The sequence below is a fragment of the Elgaria multicarinata genome, chromosome 1, assembly GCF_023053635.1.
Source record: "Elgaria multicarinata webbii isolate HBS135686 ecotype San Diego chromosome 1, rElgMul1.1.pri, whole genome shotgun sequence".
Lineage (NCBI taxonomy): Eukaryota > Metazoa > Chordata > Lepidosauria > Squamata > Anguidae > Elgaria > Elgaria multicarinata.
Window position 1 is genome coordinate 167,741,440 of NC_086171.1, and position 14,577 is coordinate 167,756,016.

The window sequence follows — 14,577 nt, forward strand, 5'->3', positions numbered from 1 at the left end:
GAAATTCCCTCTTCATCACAATAGTTAAAGCTGCAGAAGCCCTGCCCTCTTGACCAGGTACAAAAGAGGGCAGGGCTCCTGCAACTTTAACTGTTATGAAGAGGGAATTTCACCAGGTGCTGCATGCATACAAATGATACCTGCTGAATGACCCCCTTAATTCGGCACTTATTACTCAAGACATTAGAGTGTGCCAGGCACACCCCTTGAGCACGCCTGTGGTCTTTTGCCATTAATGAACAAGTTGCTAGTAGCGGCTTTGACTGCAACAAACAAAGATCATGATTATATGCATATCTTCCCAAGTGAATTCTCACCTTCAATTCTCAAGGGGGTGGGAAGAAATCAGCCCATTATCAAAGGAGCTGTTTCAGACGTTTATTTATTTATTGCATTTACCACCCCATAGCCGAAGCTCTCTGGGCGGTTTACAAAGATGTTACCATTTTTGCATACAGAAAGTATTTTTGTGTAGGAAAGTAGGAGAAAGCATCATCCTGTGTACTGACTGCAGTGCAAACACGCAAGAATCAGGCAGCAATGACTGGCCACTTTCTCTTAAAATTATTATTTTATTTATATATCACCATCAATGTACAGCAGGTGCAATCTCCAGCAGGTGTAGCCGTGTACTCAGTAGAAAAGACACGTGCCCTATTATCCTTGGCGATCTCAGCACGTCTTTCACAGGTGCCATCCGTACAGGAAAACTGTCCCATCTCAAACACCCCACGTGTGATGAACGCTTCTAGACAGATCCCGCTTCAGGGGCGCTTGAAAAAAAGCTCGCCTGGACGCGGCTTGGAAGGTAACTTTTACCCAGGGGCCACGCCGTGCGCGGAGTCAGTTGCGCCGAACTGAGCATTGAGGATCCGGGCAGAGATGTCGCGCGTAGCAGAACGAACAGCGGCGGAAGGCGAGCGCGTCAACAACGCGGAGGCCGCCGCCTCCCCACTCGGCCATCCAACCCTGCAGCTCCAGCGCGCCGTTCCGAGCCGGCTGGCCATCGCCTTTAGGGGAAGCCGCCTCACGCCTCCTTCCCGGCTGCCCCGGGAGCCGGAGAAGGGAGGCGGCCGCCTGCTGCCGCTTGTGCGCGGCTCCCCGAGCTGAAGGGGCGGAGCCAATCCCCGCTCAGCCCTGCCCTGCAGCCCAGCCCGCTCCCCCTTGCGCGATAGGCGTCCTGCTGCTGCTGCTGCTGCTGCACGCGTCGGGAGTGGGACGGCCGGGAAACCTGGGCAGGGCTGCTCCGTTGCCCTTGGAGAGAGGGGAGCCGAGAGAGCAGGATCTGGGACAGGCGGACTGGGGGGTGGCAGCGGGGGCGGCTTGCACGTGATCGTGGGCGGGAGGGGAGGCTCGCGATTGCACTGGGCGGAGAGGCTTGGGGAGGATCCGGGTTGCAGGTGTTTCCGAGCGGGATTCCGGCTCGCTTTCTGAGGGGGAGAGACAGGGCGCACTGGCTCTGGCGAGGCAAGGGGAAGCGAGGATCTGGCCCGCAGCTGCCGCCGCCGCCGCCGCCGCCGCCAGGAGCGCGGATCCGGATTGCTCGTCTCCCGGGCAGCAGCAGCAGGAAGAGCGGCTTGGCGTGGATCCGAGCGAAGCAGAGGCTCGGAGCCTCAGTGCGCGCGACTAGGGGGCGCCACTCGCCTGCCCGCTGGTCTCCCCGCGCCCGTTGGGACTGGCTTGGGGTCGCCAGCGGCCGCTTCTTCGCCGAGGGCAGCCCAGGATGTTGTGGTGGGATGCGCGGGTGACGACGCTCTTCAAGCGGAACCTCCAGCCCACGCTGACCTACTGGAGCGTCTTCTTCAGCTTCGGCCTGTGCATCGCCTTCCTGGGGCCCACCCTGCTGGACCTGCGCTGCCAGACCCAGAGCTCGCTCTCGCAGATCACCTGGGTCTTCTTCTCGCAACAGTTCTGCCTGCTGATCGGCAGCTGCTTGGGAGGCATTTTCAAGAGAACGTAAGGACACCCCTTCGCCCGCCCCACCCCACCCCATCCTCGTTTGGTGCGTGGTGCTCGCCATCCTTCGGCGTCGCCTGCTGCCCCCTCTTTCCTTCTGGAGCCAGGATGCTGCGAGAAAGCCCGCTTGCTCCTTTTCTGTTCCTTCGCCCCACCTCGGCGCCCTTTTCAGCCCCAAGGAGGCTGCTTTGCTGGCAGCCTGCTAGTGTGGCATGTGCCAGGCTTTGCCCTAGAAATCAGTGCCTGACTCTGGTTATTTGCCCCACACCTGCTTTACTCCCCCTACCCTCGGCAGCCTTTCCGGGACTCCATCCCGTGAACCTGTCACCGACCGATGTGGTGCAATTTCTAACCTCTTAACCTAGGGCTTCTGTGCAAAGTTAGGCACATCTAAACCCGTGGAAATCCATGCCCAGGTCCCCCTCCTCGTAGAATCGGGCTGCACAGTTGCAGTCTGATGCACGCTTGGGAGGAAGTTCCATTGAACTTGGCCGGCCTTATTTCTCAATCCTGCATGCATAGGAGCAGACCGTGAACCCAGCAAACGAAAGCATCGAGGTATATTGTGAAATTGCGCCGACACCCATTAGCCCTGGCACTGAAAGGCATAAAGAGCGCAGCTAGAAATTAAACACTTTGGCTTGGACTGCGCTACATCTCCAGGGAATAGGAGCTCTGCTGTTGTTAGGCAGCCAGTGAGAGTAGCGCTCTGTGTGTTGTTGCTGTTGAGACGTGGCGCACGGAGGAGAACACTGAATGGGCACTCTTGCTTCATCTTGGGGAGAGGGGGCTATGATGGACCTGCCTTCCCCATCTTTGTGCCCTCCAGATGTGCTGGACTACAACTCCCATCATTCCCAGCCAACAAAGCCAATGATCAGGGATAATGGGAGTTGTAGCCAGACACAGGTTGGGAGAAGCTGTCAGGTGGAGCATAAGAAAGTCGACTGTCTCTCAAATTCTGTAGGATTCTAAACGTTTCAGGCTTTATTGGTCAAACATGCCAGTTTAATGCCTTTTACTCGATTCCATGACACCTCTAGCCTCCTGTGCTGGCATGTGTCCACCTTTTTTCTTTTTCTTTTTCTTTTTTTACTAGCTCTGCTCCTGTTAAGAGCAGCCAGACATGCCAGAATCTAGCATCTAAATTGACATTTGTTTATTTGTTTAATTCATAGGCTATAACAAAGTAAGAATGAAATGTGTCTGTGATACAGCTAAGGGTGGGAGTAACCATTCAGCTATCTTAAAAATAATTAAATACATAAACTATTCCCCCCAAAAAACTTTCTCACATTTGAAGCTGTGAATGCAAGAGCAATAAGATGTCCATTCATTTGCCCTTGCTACTAACTTGCAAACTTCAGGTTTTTGCAGATTAGGCCAATGGCCCTTTTCAAAGAGTAAGTTGTCCAAGTATTTGGTTCTTAATTCTTTAAACAGCAGGCATTGGAATATGGAATGTGGCAAGTCTTGGACAGTCTCCTCCCCGCAAATGCAACATCTCAGGTTGTGAGGCGCCTTTACTGTATCTACGGTCCTAGCGCTGCACTGTGCATCTGCTGAATTTGCATGAGAGCCACGGATTTCCTGACTGAATGTTTAGAAAAAACTGATAGATCGCTTTCATATCCCAAAACATGATGCTTGATCATATGGGGCTGCCTTGACCATACACTTTTGTCATCTCAGATTGTGTGTGTGTGTGTAAATGTATCTTTCTCCCTATTCTTAAACACAGCTTTTGCTATTCATAAATTAGTTTCACAAAAATATTCATAGACAGAACAAAGAGACTGAACTAAACATAAGGTCTTCTGAAATGAAGAAATCCCCTTCAAAGAATGAAGCTTACAATGCTCTTTAAGATAGCATTTGGGAAAACTGGTGTCTCTTGTAGTTAATATCAGTATCCAATTGTAAAATAATATGAATGTGCTCACCCACTTCAACAGACAATGCTCCAGTACCAGATCGTTTAAGACAGCCGTCCACAACCCAATACTGTCCAGGCAGGGATAGTGGAAGTTCGATTACAACTCCCACTATCCCCGCCCATTGGTCATGCTGGCTGGGGCTGATGGGAGTTGATGTCCAAAACATCTGCAGCGCATAGTTTGGGGAAGGATTATCTAAGAAGTGCTATGAAAATACTTTTGGGAATTCCTGCTATTGATTAAAGGGTGGTGGGTTTTTTGTAGTTTCTGGATTTAATGACCAATAATGCCACCAGATTTCAGCTACTTATAACATCTGTGGGAGTAATTTGGTAGCTGAGATTTTAAGAGCTGGTAATACAATCTACCAGCTTCCAATAAACAGCTCACTTTCTTCCTGGCATGACACCATTGTGTGTTGGGCTGTAGAAGGTACAGGAACAATAACAAAAACAAGTTGGCTAATGTTGGTAGCAGCATTGTTATTAAAATGTTGGAACTGATTGTTTCATTCTAACTATCTCCCTGAACTCACAATTGTGTGTGTGTGTGTGTGTGTGTTAATCTGTTTCACATTTAGCATAATATTCTTCTCCCCTCTCCCTCCCTGCTTCCTCTCCTATTTCCTTACCCAGTTGGTTTCTAAGCCCATCACCCACTCGCATCTCAAAAACCTCTCTCCCACAATCTCTGTTGCCTTATTCCTTCCTGACTTTCTTTTCCCCTGTGTTTCTCTCTCCTCTTGAATTATTTAAGGACATATCTTTAGAAGCATTCAAAGGGCTCATCTGAATAAGATCAAAGTAATCTGGGTGCTTTTGGATCGACCCAAAAATGATTTGGACAGGTTTGACATAGAAGTCATGCAAAATGAGCCTTACATAACTTGCAGAGCACTTAGTCACTTGAGTGACTTCACAGAAATCATCAAGGCTGCAGAGCTTTTCCTCTGTGGGACCCTGGCTCTGTTGTAGAGCCCACGCAGGCAGGCTCTTGGATCTGCTCATATGATGTCACTGTGATTATCTGAGGTCTCTTTGCGCATGTTGATTGCTGAATTTGGGACAGTGGGGCATATGGCGTGATTCTGCAAAGATTTATGGTGCAGGAGAAATAGAACCCAGCAGTTCCTAATCTACGTCAAAATGGAAACATCAAGCTGCAGAAATCCTGCTGAGGATTTCTCAGAGTGTTTTTGCAACCCGAGGGGTCTGTTGTAAAGGACCTGTTTTAATAACCTTGGTGTCAAAACTCAAGCTGTCCTCTGATTCTCCGGGAAGTTGGCAAGCAGCATCCAGGGTCAAACAAGCACTTAAACGTTGATGTAGGGTAAAGCAGGCACAGTAAATATTCCATTTTCATACAGAGTTCCTGGAAGGGACAAATCATAAAGTGATCCCATCAATGAGGAATTAGTCTCTTTCATGGAGAGATCAGTTGAGAACACGCACATGTTGAACCGGGACTCCCCATTCCCAAAGTATGTCTTTAGTTGCTGTTGAGAATTAATTTTGAATTGAGTTGTTCACATAGCAAAGTAAATTAGAAGTACAACCTCACTTGAACTCTACATAGGGCTACCTTTGTGCCTAGTCCAGAAACTTCAACTAGTTCAAAATATGGCAGCCAGGTTGGTCACCGGTACACCTAGGGGTGACCGCATTACATGGTCTTAAAATCTCTTCATTGGCTGCCAACTACTTTCCGGGCAAAGTACAAAGTGTTGGTTATCACCTTTAAAGCCCTACATGGTGCGGGATTGCCTTCTCCCGTACAATCCGCCCCACACACTCAGGTCCTCTGGGAAGAATTTACTCCAGCCAACAAAAACAAGGCTGACAACTATTACCCAGAGGATCTTTTCTTCTGGTGCTCCCAGTTTGTGGAATGGCTTGCCAGTTGAGATTCGTCAATTTAACAGTCTTTCAGAATTTAAGAAAGCCATAAAGACTAATCTCTTCTGGCAGGCCTACCCAGTTGAATTTTAAGATGCCTTTTTTTAATGGTGTGCTGCTTTTAATGATACAGTGGTTTTAAACATTTGAATTAGTTGTATGTATTTTATGGTGTTTTTCTTTGTGTTGTACCCTGCCTTGATCCAGAGGGAGAGGCGGGTAACAATTTTTTTATTATTATTATTATTATTATTATTATTATTATTATTATTAACGCTTAACTGCTGATATGACCATGATTACTCTGGCCTATATAATAACCTGGCGTAAACTTGATGTAGTATGACCATGCCATGTTTTATAGCACATTCAAGTAAGCGTTTAGTTAATGCATGAGGCATCTGGAAAGGGCCTTGGATTAATTGACCCACATTCAATTAATAGACTGGGCTGCTCTTGGGATGCTTTGACAGGGATATGGAATTTGCATATAGATTTCTCACCTATACCCCATGCTGCAGCTGTTGTATGTTGCTGGGATATGGTGCCAGAAACTTGCTGCCAAACATCATTCTTCCAAGGGCTCTCCATAACAGTGAACCTGTTCTGTGGGTATTTAAAGGAGGAATGAAGTCAAAGGCAGGTCAAGTAATTGCAAATTCTTGAACACTAAGAGATCACTGCCTGGCATATGTTCGTCTATGGCCTCATGGTTTCTCACCAAATAGTTCCTTGGTGACTGTGCTTCTCTCAGTAAGGCAGCCAATGGAAAGGAGTTAATTGACAAACTCTTTCTCAGAAAAGCAGAAAGGTGTTGTTCAGGGTTACCTCTATCATTTATTTATATTTATTTATTTATTAAATTTATATTCTGCCCCATAGCCGAAGCTCTCTGGGCGGTTTACAAGTTAAAAACAGTAAACATTAAAAAGTATACAAATTTTAAACTATCAAAAATATTATATTAACTGAAATTGACGTCATATGCAACATTTCTCCTTAAATTTAAAGCATTTCTATGTAGAAGTAATTCTCCACCTGTGTGTGGCTTCGCACATATAAGAATTGAATAAGTTTGTTGTGATTTATAGACATACTGTGACACAGCTTCTAAGCACATGTATACCATGTGGGTACTATCTACACACAGATGTGCATTATTTTCCAGATGGGAATACTTTCTGTGTATCAACAATATAACGTATGAAGTAGCACTCCATGGACAAACTGGTGTGTTATGGTCCTGCACTATTGGCAGAGGAAAAATGTCATATTCAAAGCTGTTCCTACTGAGGTGGGGCATCACTGGCCAATTTTTTGTAGATTGTTGGCTCTTTGGGTCTAGTCCTCTGGCCATGCTCATTACTTCCTATTATGTCATGTGCTTCTAGGATTTGAGGTGAAATTCTGTGCTGTCTTCACAGTAGAGCAGATTATAATGAATGATTTAGAGCGTGGTAAGAAACCTGATGCCCACCAGTTGTTTTGGACTATAATTCCCATCAGCCGCAGCAAGCAGCCAATGGTCAGGGCTTATGGGAGCTGTAGTTCAAAACATCTGGCAGATACTGTATTGTGTACCCCTGATTTAGACTGACGTCAGTGATCAATTTATGCCTCATTTTCTGACTCTTTGGAGTTCATACATATATGTAGGAAAAAAGATAATGAACTTCCTGCCATCCTAGAAGGCAGTTCTAGGTGGGTTTTCTCTTTGCACCCTATTTAATATTGCCATCTCTCAGGATGAATAGAATATCATCTGGCCTATTTATTTAATAATTTATGTTCCATTTGCCTAATATTTGTTTAAAGCAGCTTTACAGTGTGCTTCAAATGCATAAATGATCCAGCACCTAAAATCAATGAGATGTATCTCATTCTGATAAAACCTTTAAGCTGTCATTAAAATTTCCCTGAAATTATGCAGGATGGAAGGAAATTGCAGAGGATGCACGGTTATACACTCTTACATCCCCTCCACTACATGTTCCTCTTACAGTGGTCACACTTGTATGTGCAAAAACAAATGATTAATTTTCAGCATCTTCAGGTAGGGCTGGGGAAAGTTCTTTTCTGAATCTTGGGAGAGCTGCTGTATGGATGGACCAATGGCAGCTTCCCATATTTTTTTGGTGTAGCATAGAGCTGGAAGGGTCTTTGTAGACCATGAAGTCCAATCCCCTGCTTGATGCAGGAAATCAAGAGCTAGAGCATCCTCAACAGATGACTGTCCAGCCTCTTTTTGATGGCTTTCAATGAGTGAGGGAGATCCCAGCATCGCTTTAGGTAATTGGTTCCATTGTCACTTAAGCTCATTAGATTTAATCCTGTTCTTGGAGCAGTAGAGAACAAGTATTTGCCCTCTTCTATGGGAAAAGGAACCTCTCGTGCAAGCACTGAGTTATTACTGACTCTTGGAGGGACGCCAGCTTTCGCGGACGTTTTCTTGGCAGGCCTTATAGTGGGGTGGTTTGCCGTTGCCTTCCCCAGCCATTGTTACCTTTCCCTCAGCTAGCTGGGTACTCATTTTACCGACCTCGGGAGGATGGAAGGCTGAGTCGACCCGAGCCGGCTGCCTGAAACCAGTTTCCGCTGGGATCGAACTCAGGCCGTGGGGAGAGTTTCAGCTGCAGAAACTGCTGCTTTACCGCTCTGCGCCACACGAGGCTCTTATTCTATGGGAAAACCCTGCAGATATTCAAAGAGTGCTAATGTGACCCCCTTGGTCTACTCTTCTTCAGGCTCAGCATTCCCAGGACAAGCAAGTACTTTATAGGTCAAGTGACTACTTGAATAATGTCTTGTATTCTGATCCTTTTAGATACTGAAACCACATAAATCTTTGTTACTATGTCCCCTTTCTTTATCTAATGTAAATGCAATGCAGGTGAGGGCCGTTGTCTTTTGGTCCCCCTACCAAGCAGATTACTTTGCAAGTCCTGTAACCATTGAGCTTATGGTGAAACACACTCTGAACTGCTGTGCCTCAAAAATGATCAGTCCATCATGTAAATTACTCTGAATGAGTGCGCTCACACAGTTGGCTGTGGGGTGGGGGAATGACTTTCTCACTATATTTGGAGAGAGAATTGAAATTACTCTTTGCTGCAAATGTACTGCTGGAAGGCACGTCCTTAAACTAACAGCTGCAGACCCCAAGTGTTCACAAAGTATCAGCATAGAATCATGGAAATTCTGGTGGGGAATCATGTGATGTTTGAGATCATCACAAAAGATTCCGTTATTTTTATTGGCCTCTTTGTTTTCGACCCAACAGGAATTCAGCATTCAGACATTTATTGGAAGATGCAAGATCTCAAAGAACATGATAGAATTTCAACTAAATCCCATGACTGAGTTGGTAGAGGGAAAACTATAACCATATATGATGAGATGCTATCACAAGACTTGGCAATATTCCTCTAGTTTGCCTGTCCCACTCTATACCCTTCTTGTCCTAGTCAGCAATATGTTACTAAAAGCAATGCATCCCATGTTGGAAGGAACAGACTTCAGCTAATAAGGGCAAGCCTACACAGGTCACTGGACTTAATATACCACATTTATGACTGAGTGTGTGTTCATAATTTCAAATTACATCATAGTGCAGGGCTTTTCACCTCTAGCTGAACAGAAAATACATTTTCCTCCCAGATGTTAGTAAGTGTAAAAGATGTTGCTTTCTGTACTGTCAGACCTTAATGCCTCGTTGAGATGATCAGGGACTTGTGTTGTGATCAGATTCCCCCCCCCCCCCCATCATGCTGGAAAAGGCTGCATGACCTACATCTTCTCATTGGCTTCTGCCCTTGTAAAAGGCTCTGAGGCTTACTAAGGTTTGGAGAAACATTAAAGAGCTCAGTTTTGCCATATCCCCTCAGCCAGTTTTCCGAAAGAGCTAACATATTGGTAGGGTAGTGTTCAAATATGTCCTGAGTTGAGATCTGCAAGTGCTGAATTCTTTTTCCGTGCCTTGTAATTAGATTTTGGGGTACATTGCTTTTCTTTTAGAGAGTCTCTACACGAAGCACTTACTGTGCACTCGTGATTATTCACTCATGGAAGTTTGCGGGGCCTTTTCATCATGTTGTCAATTTCGATGCCTCTTGTACTGTTTTCAAAAGTGCCATTTAAAAAGTCACCAAAATGCAGTAATAACCCTAAATCATGCAATTAAGCACCGCCATCTGCTGGCAGTATCCATGAAACATATGGGAGGAAGCCTGCAAAACAACTCCCTCAAAATTCCAAATCTACCCACCAACCCTATAAGGTTGGGGGATCCCTGTCCTAGAGTTTCAGTAAAGAAAATACAAATGGAGAATTCAGCTGATATATTTAACCTCAGCAAAGTCTATGGGGGAAAAACCTGACAGTATCTGTCAAACTGCTGGCGGTCACTCATCTAAGCGCCTATAAATAAGCCATTTCTTACCCTTTTGGGTAAGAGGGGCCATCCTCAAACTGACGCCTCTTACACGACCAAGATTCAGATCAATCTTCTCAGCTGTTTTCTGAGTAGAAGCTGTAAAGCCTAACCTCTCCTCCACCCCACACCCCATTTCTGGTTATAATAGCAGAATGCAATTTGTTCAACTCACACTTAACATAGGGCCAGCAGGGATAATTACAAGAGACCACCTACTATGCGTGGACAACGGTAGTAGGATACTTTTAGAAACCAGGAACAACAGACATTACAGAAGTTTGATTTGGAGGGGTGGAATTAAGTACCATCCTTTAAGATGTTATGTTTAACTGATCTTATATTATCCAATAGCCATTCTAATGTTTATTTCTGTTTATCTTCTTTTTTTGATGTGTCATATTTGGAAAATATAGCACAAGTCAATCATTGTTATTGTTGTTATTATTAGGAAATACACACATACAGCGTTGGTTTCACTGCTCCTCTGTGTCGGCTTTCGATCCTACCTGTGCTATTTTTAAGTGCTTTTGCTTGCTTGCTTCAACCTGTTCCCATTTCACACATTAGGTTTTCATTAAAAATTGGCTCATTCTTTCTTCCACTGATGGACCCCCATTAGCACTATCTTAGAGAGAGAGAGAGAGAGAGAGAGAGAGAGAGAGAGAGAGAGAGAGAGAACGAACAGTGTTGGATGCCTTAAAGCTATTACTACTAATATATTTATTTCTTACCCGCCTCTCCCTCTGGATCAAAATTTCAATAAAATGCATAAAACTGATTAAAAAACATATAAAACTGATAAAATATTAAAATAACAACTGGACATCTTAAAATTCAAACTGTTTAGTTTTGTTTCTCTCTCTTTCCTGGATTTCAAAGCATATTTTTGTGCTTTTCCCCCCTGTATGCTTAGATTTTGTTCCATTTCTGAAAGGTGGAAAGTTCTGTTCAGCTTTCTAAGAGGGCACATTTAGAACGTGTGGACTTGGTTAAACAGCAGCAACAAGAACCTGCCAAAGTTGTAAGATCTTCTGGGGAGGCACTTCTCTTGGTACCACCAACATTAGAGGAATATTTCTTGGTGGCCACTCCCTGACTCTGCAACTCCCTGCCCAGGGGGACTAGGTTGGCCCTGTCTCTGTTGTCCTTCTGTTGACAGGCAAAACCCTTTATATTCAGACAGAGCTTTGGCATGTAAGCTGGTCTGTTGCTAGAACATTATTGTTGAATTTTTAACTGTTTGGTGCTGCTTATTTCTTTTACTGTTGCATTTTTAATTTATTTGTTTTCATTTTATGTTTTAATTAAGATTTTGTTTTTAATCCAAATATTATTGTTAGTGGCCTCAAGCCCCATTCTTTGGCAGAAAGGCAGGATATAAATTAAATACATTAATACCAGCAACAAGAACAGCAACGTGGGAGTATTGGAAGTGTCTTGTCGGTTAGGATCAAAAGTCCTTCAGTGTTCTATTTCTGAGAGGCCAGGTGGATGCTTCTGTAAAGTATACAAGCAGGCGTATTGCTGGGCACTTACATGACATCGTCATGACACCACAAACTACCGTGAGTGAGAAATCATGAGCGCACAATAAATGCCTGATGCAGAAAGGCTCTTAGACTGGATTCCAACTTGCCATGGGGAATGTAAGTGAGAAAACAGGCCCCTCTTCAAGCCAATGCAGTTTATGGTGGGACAACCCCATGTTATGCAGATTCCCCTATGCAGTGGCCATGTGCACAGATGGGCAGGCCCTAATACTCAGCCACTGAGCAGCCACCAAGAAGAAGGGGGAAGGTGATTTGTATCCCTTTATTATGAGTTAGACTAGAGCTAGTCTCTGAGCACGGCTCTTCCGCAATGGTACTCCCGATTTCTGGTCTACTCCCATCTGCCATTGCTGTCCCACCACCAAGATGTGAATTTCCTCCTTGTTCTATTTTGGAGTTGTTCAGCAGCAGTGGCTGGTGCCACTTCTAATACCACTGACTTCATGTTTGCAAAGCTACAGATAGGAAGGTGCCTTTTGCCAACTGCCCTTTACCTAGGGTGACTATATGAAAAGGAGAACAGGGCTCCTGTATCTTTAACAGTTGCATAGAAAAGGGAATTTCAGCAGGTGTCATTTGTATATATGGAGAACCTGGTGAAATTCTGTCTTCATCACCACAGTTGGAGGTGCAGGAGCTGTACTAGAGTGACCAGATTTAAAAGAGGGCAGGGCACCTGCAGCTTTAACTGTTGTGATGAAGAGGAAATTTCACCAGGTTCCCCATATATACAAATGACACATGCTGAAATTTCCTTTTCAATACAACTGTTAAAGATACAGGAGCCCTGTCCTCCTTTTCATATGGTCACCCTACTTTACCATTGGCCCGTCTAGTCCAGTAGTGTCTACACTGATTGACAGGGGCTTTGTCAGCCCTATCTGGAGATGCTGGGGATCAAACCTAGGACCTTCAGCATTCAAATATGTGTTCTTCCCCTGAGCTATGTCCATTCTCCCTATGCTGCAGAGCAAATATACAGTATAGGTTGGGCTTCTTCATCACTTCTGGATGCTCTTGGAAGGCCCCAGCTGCTGCTCCTCCTCCCTGCTTTTGGCACTGGCTGACTGCCCCATCCTGTGGCCACTTGCCCTTCCCATTGCTATCCCTCGTCCATCTTTGAGCCCATCTGCCAGTGCTCACCTCCACCCCACTTGTCTCCCCTTCATTCATCCCCTTCACTCACCAGTGCCCCACTGCTGCCCACCCCTCCTCTCACTGCTGGCTCTGGTTAAACATAGGATACGCAGCTCCTCCAGAGGAGAGGTGTCCTAGGAGACCCTCAGTACACACTATCTCCTGGGACACCTCTTCAGTCTCCATGATGGAAGGGCCCCTCAGAGCCTGGCACTTGGGCCTGGATGGCTCTCTGAAGAGCCATGCTGGCCAGTTTCTCTTGCTGTAGGGGATTTCCCAGGGAGAGGTGGCAGCAGTGGTGGTGAATGGAGGGTCTTCGAGGTCAACAAAGATGGGCGCTTCTGAAGGCTGTGGGTCCTCGCAACTGCTTGGCCTTGCTGATACTGGACTTGTTCTTCATGATCCTGATTCCTCCAGTGAGCAGTGTTGCATGATAACCATCTAAACCAGATAACCCCCCCCAAATCCCAGAAAATTTATGAAACTTCTGGTCAGATGGCATATTGTAGATTAATGGACAATGGAAATCTGGATACAATCATAGGAAGCAAGCGATTTTTTCTTCTTCCTTGTCACCAGTCCCAGGGGATAAATGCAGTGGTGCATAAAGCAAGTTACTGCGTTGGTTGCTGGCAGTGCATAGCAAAACATTTTCTTAATCTCTTATATAAATTAGAGGACAAAACTTGCTCTTTACTCCCCCTCCAGCCTGCACTCTCTTTTACGTAGCACAGATCTTTATGTTGCCCTAAAGAGCTCATAAATAACAATTAATGTTTAACTCCTCAGTGTGTTCCTAAGCCAAGCAAGGGTAGCTGTTCTTGTTAATTCCACTGAACACGCAAAGAGTTCCAGACTTGGCACCATTCCCATCTCCAGTGTATCTGTTGCTAGCATCTGCATCTTTATCCCCTGATGTGCGCTTTTTGTCTCCCAGAGGAGTCATTTTGTAGCTCTGGGCCTGTTGCTGACACATCACTAGCACTTGGCAGTTGTTTTTCATTCAGTAACCCTAATTTTTTTTGCGGCTGTATATTTCTGCATTGAGCTCCGACTTAGGGGCCAGTTCATACAGTCCCAATGTGAATCACTCCTTTGTAGGAAATACCGATGCAACCTGGGTGCAGATTGTCACATGTGATGCAGACCTCTGCATAACTGCAAGTACAAGAAATGCTTCCTGTGTAGGAAACCTGTCACATTCAGTACAGTCTTAAGCACATTTGCAGGTTGGTGGAACGGGCTGGTGTTTCATTGGGCTCTCCTTGCATCAGAGTATTGATGAAATTTACTGATGCACAAACACTTGCATCAGAGTCATAATTTGCATGAGCCAATCAAAGTTATGCTTCTTTCTTTCTTTATACATTTATGAATCTTTTTTCAGCCAAAATAGTGCGCCCCAAGGTGACTGGCAGTTGAAACTTGCAACAACATTTTTTTTCATTTTTTTTAAAAATCAAAACTTTAAAAACAATTTTAAAACTTTAAATCAACCCTGATAAATTCCACTGACCTCAGTGGGGGTGAGGAAAACATGTGCCCATTCAATAGCATGATCCCAGCAAGTGGAAAGAGCTGTTGCAATCTCTGCTCACTGTACTTAGCTTTGTTTGCAAGCATTTTTTTACACATGATCACAGGCATGTTGCATATTTAAATAACAGGCC

At 45.1% G+C, this 14,577-nt stretch overlaps 1 protein-coding gene across 2 annotated transcripts in view; it reads left to right on the forward strand.

Moving 5' to 3' along the window:
• Nucleotides 1-1,694: 1,694 nt before the first annotated feature.
• Nucleotides 1,695-14,577, forward strand: part of MFSD4A (major facilitator superfamily domain containing 4A) — a 60,369-nt gene continuing 47,486 nt past the window's right edge. The window contains exon 1 of one of the 2 annotated variants that reach the window (XM_063142706.1): nucleotides 1,695-1,956. In XM_063142706.1, the coding sequence (XP_062998776.1) occupies nucleotides 1,724-1,956 (233 nt within the window). In that variant the 5' untranslated portion in view covers nucleotides 1,695-1,723. The remainder of the gene's footprint in view (nucleotides 1,957-14,577) is intronic. The other variant, XM_063142697.1, reaches the window with a different exon arrangement.